Source organism: Pelmatolapia mariae, linkage group LG23 (assembly GCF_036321145.2).
Source record: "Pelmatolapia mariae isolate MD_Pm_ZW linkage group LG23, Pm_UMD_F_2, whole genome shotgun sequence".
Classification (NCBI taxonomy): Eukaryota; Metazoa; Chordata; class Actinopteri; order Cichliformes; family Cichlidae; genus Pelmatolapia; species Pelmatolapia mariae.
The window spans coordinates 37,508,058-37,520,196 of NC_086246.1; the positions used below are offsets into that span (position 1 = coordinate 37,508,058).

Sequence of the window (12,139 nt, forward strand, 5' to 3'; positions counted from 1 at the left end):
CTTATGCCTCAGGCTCTATAGAAGTCTATGAGGGGAAAAAACAGCTCTTGGTTTCCTTGATGTGTGACCTCAGTAAACACTTTCCTGTTAAGTTTTTGTTTTAAAATCTCCAGTGTCATGTCCTGTTTTAAGAAAATAATGTCTATTTCTTAATAATAGTTTGGTCCCATTAGCGTCAAAAACATAAAGCATGGCGTAGCTTGTTATTAACAAGTCACCTCTGGCAAATGCATGAGTTATAGTGTCCCATCACTTTCTCATTCAGATCTCATCACATCTTATTTCAAAGACTCAGCTCAAACCCACATAACAAGACTTTGATAACCAATGTTTGAAGTGAAAGTGGGCACGTCCATCCATTATATACATTTTGTGGTCGTGCCTATTGCAGACTTTACTCTCATGGCTCCGGGTGTAGATTTCATCAAAATGACTTCAGACTGGTATGCACTGATACCTGACGCCTTCCAAGTACAACCAGTCGATACTGAGCAGTAGTTAAAAAAGTAACAAGGTAACAGTGAAGTTTTTGAGTTTTTGTCCATCCATCCATTTTCTTCCACAGTCGCGACTGCATTATCAAATACCAATGCACTCAAATCTGCCAAGTTTAGTATTTATCTAACAGCTGTAGTATTTATCCACCACAGCTGATTTATTCACCCTCCTATTTTTTAGGGTCTTCCAGCTTCTTGTTTTGGTTTCCTGGGCCATGATGCTTTGCTTCACTCTCCTCAGTTTTTTTTTTTTTTTGTAGCTGTTGAAAACTGCGATGTAGAAGCTGCTAGAGCATTTTAAAAAACAGAAGCTTGTGAACAGTGTGTGTGTGTTTTCTTATCTTTTTTTTTTTCCGATAGGTTTTCGACATGTGATTCAGCTCGCAGCCTCAAAAGAGTTTTTGCTAGAAAGCATATCATCCTTTTTCCTCCCCCCAAAATCTCTGAACCTTGCCATATTATGTTAGAATTCAGCTCTCTCAGTGGTCCTCTTTGGATGGTTTTTGTTTGATAGTTTCCTTGGTGGATATGAAAGATTAATGCAGCAGAAGCACCTGCAGCAGTTCCTCAATGACAGCTGTAAAAGTGCAGCGGAACAGCTGTGAGAAGACAGCCCGGCTGCCGTGCCCCCATAAAACAAACTGTTAAACACGGTGTCACCGCTTTGTGAGTCATCCTGTAACTGCCCCGGCTATCAGAATTGATTTTCCTTCCATGAGCTCCAATAGTGTTTTTTGTGACTGCGAGTGCACTTTCGATGCGATTCCTCACTGTGTTTTGGTCTTTGTGTGTTCATTTACACCTTTTCTTGCACTTTTTGTGTACATTCTTATTCCAGAACACACAAAAGGTGGTACAGAAGAGCAGACGGGCGATGCGGTGATCAACTAATTAAATGACAGGAGCTAAAAAAAAAAAATCCACAGACCTTTGTTATGGTAGAGAAAGGCCTGAAGTAGGAATTACAATTGGTCCACGTGTTTAGTCAGAAGATGTTTACAGCAAACCTTCATATACGTGTGTCCTGTACTGCAGAAATTGTAATTGTGTGGTTTTCCTCTAGTTGCTTTTATTTCCTCCCACAGTCCAAAGACTGTGGTGTAGACTGTGGGTGTGATGGAAACTGCAATGGCGTGAATATGTTCGTCTACCTGTTATCGACTGATGGTCTGTCCAAAATAAACCCCCTCACTTTCTCAAGCTGAAAGGGGAATTCCCCTGATTGTACAAAACAAAGTGCAGTTACAGGTGTGAAAGAGTTGCACGAGCACTTCTTGAGGGCGAAGAGGGAATTGCACAAAGTGCATCATCAGGGTTCCGCCCACAACTTAAAAATAAAAGGTGTGAAAAAGCTTGTACTAGCTTGAATGTCTAGCAAAATGGCCTGTGGTTAAGTTACACATCCTAGGTTTTAACAAAAATAAAAATAGCCGCCGTGTGGTTCGGCTGAACTGTTTGTGACCATTTATTGAAAAATATGCCCATCATGACAAAAAAGTGATAGTTTGTCATTATTTTTTGTGATATATCTGCTGTTCCAACGGTTGGTGCTAATATTAAACATAACCAGAGCAGGGTTGCCAACCGTCCCTTAAAAAACGGAATCGTCCCGTATTTAGAAACAAAAGTACACGTCCCGTATTGAGCTAATAAGGGACGCACTTTGTCCCGTAATACAGTGAGAATCAAAAGTAGTCTATAACTTTTAATGGAAAACATAATTCCCAGCCCCTCTCCTGCTTTGTGACCAATGAGCTGACAGCACACTTATGACAATTCGAGTATGACCGTTCAGATTACCGCTTATCTCATTGGTCGAGGAAAGGTCGCTTACGGAGAAAATACCGGAAGACAACAGATGACCACAACAAGAAGCATGGCCAACAGGCAAACAAACGCCGACAGTGCGGTGCAAGTCTCGGACGACAGTACACCTAAAGCTGGGCAGACACTGTGATTTTTTTCAGTCACGTTATTCAGCTCCTGCTCAAACTGCACGATTGACTCGCAGGGGTTATAAGTTCGTAGGTCACGATGCAGGGTCTCACACTATACGGCCCGATGCTCTGATGCGACCTGAGTGCTCACACTGTGCCTCCATAAAATGAAGGTTATAACAGAAAATCTGTCGCTCGCTCTCCCTCTGTGTCTTTCACTCACACAGACACGCACACCACCACCATCAACTTTGCTAAATTGCTAATGAAAAACATTGATCAGGCAGCTGTGATTGAGCAGCAATGTAAATCCAACTATTTTCACGGTTGTTGTGGTCGTGATAATTTTGTGAGGCCACATCGAAAAGGCTCGGATGAGCTTTCCAAAGTTCTACAAGTTGTGCCTCCATCGCTTGTGTCCAGATCACACGCTGCACAGCCGTGCTGCTCCGTCTTTTTCACCGACGTTTACGTGTTTGCGCGTGAGCAGTGTGAGCGGCTGCGGTGACACCCTCACGAGCGATTGACGATCGGGAGCTGGTCGTGAGGTGTTAATCGCTTCTCCTTACCCCACGTATACTACACGGTCGCACGACTCAAAAATCGGCTCAAAATGGGCCAAAAATTGCACAGTGTAAGCCCAGCATTAGACCAGCAATGTTTGTTCCCCTCAGAGAAAGAAAAAAAAGGCTTTAAAAGTACAGGGAGGAATGGGAAAAGGAAAACACCTGGCTGGAAAAGTGCACGATAACACCTATAAAGCGCACTGCACTGTGTGCCGGCGCACTTTTTCCATAGGCATGCTTCTAATGGTGGGCACATGAAGAACATGAGGGGCGTGAAAGCTCGGGGAACCCTTAACCAATTTTTTGTCCACCAGGCCACGGCAGAAGCAGATATGGTCTGTAAACACTGGTTTGTTTGTTTTTTAAACCCTCTGGTTAAGGTTAATGTGGGCATGTGCAGTGAATATCAGCGCTATGTGGCCAGAAGTGTGATAATATAATTTATTTTGTGTAATAAACAACTGCAAGGATAGATGATTACAACAAATAGATGACTAATACATAAAAGTAATACATAGATGAATAATGATGATGAGTTATGATGCGTAATCATGGGAACAAGCAGGTTTACAAACGGCAGCAGCTGATTAGCATTAGAAAAGCTGAAATAATACCTCAACTGAAGCCAATTGTACTAAAAGCACTATATGTGCACTGTTACAAGAATGTTTTTCAGAGTTCTTTTAAAGAAAGATTTACTTATATTCTCAAAAGTTAAGCATGACAGGCTTCTGTTTAAGAAAGAGACCTGTTTTATTGTGTTAATGTTGTCATTTTGAGCTAAAAATAAATGGCTAAATGATCATTTGTTTCCCATATGGTCATATCACAAAGAATATGCATCTACTTAAATCAAATTCAAGTCAAATGGTTAAAAAAATAACTTCACACACAAAAAAAGGAGCTACAAAATTCACCACACTGGGAAGGGTGAAGACAACTGGGTTGGCCGGTGTTGTGCCAAAAAGTGATTGCCTGCCAAAAACTGATTTCCAATGTTTCCGTGTATTTTTTATGTGTAATATCTTTACGTATGTTGGTAACTAGACTTCGATGAACAGCGTTTACAAAGGGGTTATATATAGAATTAAAAAATTATCTGTTTTTTCAAGTGTCTTTATAACTCTGTGTTATTGTATTTACATTATAACCAATCCGGTCCTTTATCCCCACTTAAATTTTTTTACAGAACTATTGTCATATTTGCTGCCATTTCTGCTGTCCTCTTGGCCAACTTAATCTTATAAAAGACATTTTTAATGTTAATGAGATTTTTTTAACTGCATAAATAAAGGTTCTATAAAAGTCGCTGCCAAAAAGTGATTGCGGCTTCTACCTTGTTACACGAATGTTGTTTGTGGCTCAATATGACTTTGTGTCATCCATGAGGGATGCATTTGACATATGTTTCACATATTATAGCCCAACACGTTACTTATAGCAGTTTAAATACGAGCAATCAGTTTTTGGCAAATACCGGAAATCAGTTTTTGGCAGACAATCACTTTTTGGCACAACACCGGCCCTGGCCATGAGGTGTCCCTTATTTATTTTTCAGGGAGTTGGCAACCCTAAACCAGAGTGTCACACATTTTCTTATATTGAGTAATCCCTGCATTTCCTTTCTCTTCTTGGACCCGTATGATGCCACCGAGCGGGATTTACAGCTTACTAAAAGCCCCACCCACCTATCATTTAAACTTCATTTGTGAGGGGCAGCCAATCGGAAGAAAGCTGGCTTAAATGATGTGGCGTTGGTCTTAAAGGAGGAGGAGCTAAACCAATCAGTGGAAAATGCTCCTGGAGAGAGGATCTGAAAGCAATGTGGGCATGTGCAGAATAAACTGATAACAAAAAACAAGTGAAACAAGTGAGGGTGGGGCATTGTAAAGGAGGGAAATCAGACACAGGTATAAATAAAATACCCGTTACACTATAACCATCATTTCATCACTGTATCAGTGTCACATCATGTAATCAGGACTACAGGGAATACTTCTGGATGTATTTAGGATGATCATATGTAATAACCATATTTTTGATACTGAATTTGATTATTACAGCCCACACGGGTTACCCTCTAAATGCATTTTTAAAAGATTAGAATAGAACAGAAGAGAATACCTTTATTGTCAATATGAGTGGACAAGTTGCCTTTGGTTCACCAAGTCACAAATCAGTTCATAATAAATATACAGTCATCCACATACCTTAATAAAGCTTCAGTAAAATTATAGAAATACATCACAGCAATTACTAATTGCATTTGGCACAAATAATTCCTCATACACATTATTAAGCTGTACAGCACTACACAAGAGGTGCAGCACAGTTAAAACATGATTGTGATCGCACTGTGGTGAACACAGGGTCAGCAGCAGGGAACCGCACCCCTATCTAACACACTGATCTTCCACATTCGTGTCTTCTAAGAGTTTAGGCAGACCTCTGATTTAAGTGTCTTTAGTCTTGTGTGGCTCATAGCTGATAACTTTTACTCTGTACTGACTCTGTAGAGACGAGGGGTTGGGAAAGACTGGCCTAAACACTTTCTGTCACTGAAAATCATAATCACTATGCACACATGTCATAGTGGATGCACTCTAATGCTATTTAGATCAGTTGTTAGATGTGGAAACCTTTTCCTCTCTCTGTATTTTTCTTATATTTTGTCTCTCGTTGTATGTCACCATTTCAAGCCTTCACATAACGGGCTCTGCTGGAGTTCCTTGCCACTTTTCGTAGTCCTTTATCAGCACTGAGTGTTTATTAGACAGGTTTAAATGTAAGCTGCCACTGCAGTAGATGTGGCTTGTTTGCTTCCACCCTCAACCTCATCTGTGAAAAAGCCAGTCTTCTGTTATTTACACAAAGGAGTAGCTTTGGACTGGCTGAAGTACATTTCTGAAATAAACTGCTCTCTAGAGTAGACCTTGAATGGATAAAATAATGGCACTTAAAACCATATGGAGCGAGTATGTGTTTTTCAAATAGTTTATTTGTTCGTGTTTAAAAGGAAGGGGGAAAAAAATATTTGACAGATGAAATGCTGAAATGTACGCATACGTGTGACACACCTGCATGCAGCCTTTTTGAGCTTAAAAAACCCCCGCCAGGGTGCCTCCAGGGTAAACTGCATCACAAGTCACTGAACCATATTGATCATAGTCAATTAATATGTAGCGCACAAAAGATTGCGAGAATACCTGCTGAGGAAGACTGCTGCTATGAAACGACACACTTCCATCCAGACAGTCTCCAAAGCATCCAGGAAGTGGCTTTGCTTTGCAGCCCTGAAATCTTAAAATCGCACGGCGCTCGTGCTACAAACAAATCTTAAAAAAAAAAAAAAAATCCACTGTTATTAAACTATTTTTAAAAGAGGTCACATTTTTTTGAACACAATAAGAGATTTTTATTCGAGGCCAGTCCTGAATTATTATTCCAGTGAATTCGTGATTTTCTGTTTAAAATGAAGGCCGCTGCAATTTATAAGCCTAGCTGTTCACACGCGTAATCTATGAATCACAGGAATGATTATATGCTGAAGTCATCAGTGAAGTGGCTTCTGTGTTGTGCACTCGGAACGGCACAGAAGTCACTTGTTTTGCAGAAACTTTATTTAAAATAACAGATGTGAGTGGGTTTAATGTGCACTTTAGGGCCCAGTATCCATAAAGCGACGCCCCGCTGCGCATTATTTGCCATCATCAAAGAATGCAACCACACACTGACACAGAAATTTTCCTTTCAGGATGTCACATATTGAGTCTTACTCACACATCCTAAGATCATTTCTTCTCTTTCCCTCCTTTTCCCTTTCAATTCATCTTTTATTTTGTTAGCCATTTGAGCATTGGGAAATGAAAGCATTTGCATTGAAAGGACAGGTGGGTGTGAGACACCAGCGAGCGTCTGAATTGTAGCATTAAGAGCATGAGAGAAGGGGGGGAATCAAAAGTAAGAACCATTCAGACGGCAGGAGGAGCAGGGATTTGAGCAGATATTAAAAGATGATTGTGCGTGGGCTTTTACTGCTGTGCTCCGGAGAAAGAATGTAAACCCTGTATCAGTCAGAGTGAGGATAATAAACAGTAAAAACATCAGAACACAGCACAACAAACACAAACAAAAAGAAGGATGGGGAAAAGCGCGCCGTATAAATAGTTCAAATATTTCAAGTGATTTCAGAATGCGATGGTGAAATACTGGAGGTTTGTGTCCTCAGCTGCTGCAAGTTCCTCCACTCTGTGGTGGTCTTCCCTTCACTGGAAATGTATTACCGACATGCATGTTAAACAAAACCATCGGTTAGAGATGAGACTTGGTGCCATTTTGGAACATTATGATAAGTTCGACTATCATGCACCCTCCGAAAAACAAAGACAACAGAAACTACATGAAATTAAGTAATAATTAGTCAAGTGTTGTTTTTTTGTGTGTGCGTGCGTGACTGTGGATCATTGTTCTGTTATTCCCAAACACTCATCTGATCTCATTTTTGACAGCTACATCAACGCTAAAAAAATCATTGATGGTTACATCAGGGTTACAGCATTTTTCAATACTTTTTCCTCTTCCAAAGTCTTTTTGTTTTTAAAGTACTTTGTTGTTTTCACCGCTCTTTGTCTCTCATATCACTCTTTTGATTTGTTGATCTCGTGCCGACATCGCAAGCAAGTGTGCAAGTAAAGAAAGCGAAGGCTCAGAGTCAGAGTTCAAAGTGATTTCCTTTCGACTTTAACGCTGGTTGTTACTTTATTAAATCGGACACTTTGCTGCATGTCAGAACACGCTGTTTATTGCCTTGTTTTTCGTTTTACAGCGTAATTCTGCCAGCCGCTTTCAAGCAGACTCCGTCGTCGGGGAGAAAAAAAGTAGACGTGATCTGTGTACGCTTATAATTAGTGTAACTTGTGCTGCATGTGGATACAGTGGCCTCAGTCACCTCTTTTATAAAGCAGAAAAGGTGGGAAATGGTGACACATAGAAGGTGTTTAATGCAGCAGGTCGGGTCTCACTGAAACTGTCAAACTCACATTGAACTTGAGCAATTTAAAGAATGTGAGTAAAAGCACAGTTCCTACTGCTGTCATGTACAGCTGGGGGTAAATATTCAGATTTTTAGTCGTGCTTGCAGGCCTAGGTATGGATGTTTGGAGACAGAGACAAAAGCAACTACTCATGGCCATTCACATGCATTCATACAAGCACTTTTTTCATTGCTAACGTTCACACATGGCTAGTGCACCCACCCTGTTGCCAAATGTCAGCCAAAGGTGAAAGGGCAGTCTGGCTAAGGGCAGGGTTTCTGTTTCATGTTATAAATAGGGATGTTCCTGGTGACTAATTTTTAAAAAATAACCAACTAAAGGTAGAACACTCCTGATCGCAATACATGAGTTTTAAATATTTAAGAGCATTTTGAAACTGTTATTGATGTTATCAAATTATATTTTAGTTGCTCCTGAAATGTGTGGTCGTTGCTTCATCTATAACACATGCAATGTTAGTTTGCCGACTGTAGCTGATATTAGCCGTGCTTACGTCATCCAGTTAGGGTCCACATGTTGGTGGACCTTAAACCTATGGTTGGGCTTTGCTCTATTAACATCATTAGTTTACTTGACAGTCCTTCACAGTTCTTTTCTACATCACAATACTTCAGAACTGACCTGGTTAGCATGTCTTACTTTGGACCTTACTCGTTTCCACATCACTCGGAGAGAGTGGCGCAACGTCTGTGGGCTCCTGTGTTACAATTAGTTTTACAAAACAAGTTCAAAAAGTGAAGAAACAATCATGTAAATGTAGTAATTTTATTACTGCTTTACCAATTTAGCTGGTATCCATACACTTAGCATCATTATTTGTCATGTGAACAATATTAATGCTCCCGCTTGCCATTGCAGGCTGTAATTTGGGAAGTAAAATCTCCATTGTCTCTGTTTCCTAATCGAGTATGCATGCAGAGAAACCTGCGCTTTGTCACAGTTAACATTACACCCCACCCATTAAATTTGTTGTCCCTGCAGCACACTTTTAATTTCTGCATCACTCTTGAGTTTGCAGCCCCTGACTTTTAATAACTCTGTGTCCCCTCCTTAGAACCATGTGGAACCCAGTGAGTGAGCAGACAGGACAGGTGACTGCCAGGATGGAGACCACTCCATCTTTGGGTAGTGCGAGCATCTCCGTCTCGCAGCAGCAGGCACCTAAGAAGTTTGCACCTGTGGTCGCCCCCAAGCCCAAGTTCAACCCTTACAAACAGGTGGGAGAGGCCACACTCTCCGAGCCGGCAGGTAAGCACACAGTCTTCAAATTGCTTCAACTAAGAAAATATCATTATCTTACAAAATAATTCAAATGTCCCACTTTGCAGCGTTTATTAGTAATATGATATTTTTGTTGTTAAACTCTGTGCTCTTCATGTTTAGTACTCGCCCGCATTTCATCTTCTGCAGTTAGCAGTAAACCTGTCCTACCCTTACAGTGGTTACAAGTGCAATAGAGTACATTTTAAATTTTACTGTTGAGTGTCTTGGGCATTTCTTTATTCAGCATTATATTTAACAGTTACTGAGACAGAAATCTAAGTGTTAAACTGAACCGCTTGTTCAGTGAATATTCCCATGTGTACTTGATATTGATTTCCATACAGTACAATTCATAAAACATACATACGATATAATTTCATCCCTAAAAAGCTCTGACACTAAAACATATATGACGTGATGCTAAACAGCATTTTCTTTTTTATCTTTTTCTTGTTCACTAATCACCAATATAATTAAAGTTTACTGAAGTATGGGGCTTACAATACTCTGGCTATAATGTGTTAAGACTGAATGGAAAGTTCAATTTAATTCAGTTTTATTTATATAGTGCCAAATCACAACAACAGTTGCCTCAAGGTGCTTTATATTGCAACTTAAAGACCCTACAATAATACAAAGAAAACAGAGAAAACCCCAACAATCATATGACCCCCTATGAGCAAGCACTTTGGTGAGAGTAGGAAGGGAAAACTCCCTTTTAACAGGAAGAAACCTCCAGCAGAACCAGGCTCAGGGAGGGTGCGGGGCAATCTGCCACGACCGGTTGGGGTTAGGGGAGGAAGTCAAAGACAAAGACACGCTGTGGAAGAAAGCCAGAGATTAATAATAGGTAATGATTAAATGCAAAGAGGTCTATTAACACATAGTGAGTGAAAAAGGTGATGGAAGAAGAAACACTCAATGCATCATGGGAATTCCCCAGCAGCCTAGACCTATTGCAGCATAACTAAGGGAGGATTCGGGGTCCTAACTATATCCTTTATTAAAAAGGAGAGTTTTAAGCTTAATCTCAAAAATAAAGAGGATGTCTGTCTCGTGAATCCAAACTGGAAGCTGGATCCACAGGAGAGGTGCCTTGAAGCTGAAGGCTCTGCCTCCCATTCTGCACTTAAATACTCTAGGAACCACAAGTAAGCTAGAGTAAACCCACAAGTAACCTTATAGTTTCAGGGTGAAGTGCTCTAATGGGGTGATACGGTACTATAAGATTGTTAAAACAAGATGGTGCCTGATTATTCAAGACCTAGAAGTAATACACGCATGAACTAGTTTGTCAGCATCACACTGAGACAGGGTTTTTCTAATTTTTGAAATATTGCACGAATGAAAGAAAGCAGTCCTACATATACTAAACTACATATATAACTCCAAGTTTTCTCACAGTATTACTAGAGGCCAAGGTAATGCCATCCAGAATAAGAATCTGGTTAGATACCATGTTTCTAGGAATAAAGTCTAATAGATAAAGTTGGGTGTCATCTGCAGCATCTGCGGCACTAAGATCTAGTAAGGCAGATACGTTTTCATTTATTATGTAAGTGCTAAATTACACACATGAGTTTGTTCACAGGTATGTAAAATACCAAACACTTCTTTAGCCATTGTTACAATGAAAGCCAACATGATCTACAGTCACTGCAGCACAGTTGATGAGAGCGCGGCTGTGAAAAAACGTTTGCACATTATTTGGGTGACCTGTAAAGGATGCAGCTTAGCCCGAGGAAGTAAACTGTGAAGAGTGACACAGAAAAGCAAAAGTTTCCATAAGGCACTGCTCACATCAGAAAAACATATTTTTAAAAGATGGCAGTTTCACCTCGTTTCATCTGCACCAGCTTTACCTGTAAAACTGGAAAGTTGGACTTTATAACTGCTGCACTTTTATACTGGTCCAGTTTAGGTTAAGAAATTATACCTGATCGTTAAATCATTCATTAACTGGAGGCCCAGCTAATGCCATCCAGAGTAAGAATCTGGTTAGATACCATTTTTCTAAGATTCATAGAGCCGAGTACAATAATCTCAGTTTTATCTGAAGCAGAAAATTGGTGTCACGGGTTGCGGGGCAAGCCGTCTGGTGTGAACCCAAAATGCAGACACTGGCTTGATGCGAGTGAGCGTTTTTTGAGATTAAAAGTTAAGTTAGACATTGGCCTATAATTAGCTAAGGCAGCTGGATCAGCTAACGGTTTAACTACTGCCAGCTTGAACGTCAGTGGTACATAGCCAATGCTACAGCTGCTTGTTCAACAAATATTCCCAGGTGCACTTAAAATTGATTTCCACACAGTATAATTCATACAATGTACATACAACATGATTGTCATCCCTAAAAACCCCCTTGATGAAAGACACTGAAACATATATGAAGTGATGATAAAGAGCCTTTTGTTTTTATTTATTTTTTTGTTAGTTGGAGATCGGTTGATCATATTTAGGATTGAAACATTAATTAATCGCAGGACTTTTGTAGGACTGGGGTGTAAAAGACACGTTGATGATCAATTGGAGAAAAAGAGTCTAAATAAGTAGTAAATACTAGTTAACTAGTTAATATTAAAGGTAATATTAATATATTAATATTACAAACTTATTACAAACTGAATTTAGATCAATATCAAATGGACTTGTATTTATAGATTATGTTTATATTTTTAACCATTCAAACTGCTGTTATGCATTTTTACTTGCACATTCATACAGGAGCTTGTTTTAAGAACTTTATATTTGACACCCAATCAGGATGAGTTATAGATTGATGCAGGAGCAGTGGATAGAGCTGCTGACCTTCTGATTACCAG

At 39.9% G+C, this 12,139-nt stretch overlaps 1 protein-coding gene across 2 annotated transcripts in view; it reads left to right on the forward strand.

Annotated features, from left to right (window-relative positions):
- lpp (LIM domain containing preferred translocation partner in lipoma) overlaps positions 1-12,139 on the forward strand; it is a 178,456-nt gene that overhangs the window by 57,453 nt on the left and 108,864 nt on the right. For both annotated transcript variants that reach the window (XM_063466763.1, XM_063466764.1), the window contains one exon: positions 9,109-9,302. In XM_063466763.1, the coding sequence (XP_063322833.1) occupies positions 9,113-9,302 (190 nt within the window). In that variant the 5' untranslated portion in view covers positions 9,109-9,112. The remainder of the gene's footprint in view (positions 1-9,108; positions 9,303-12,139) is intronic.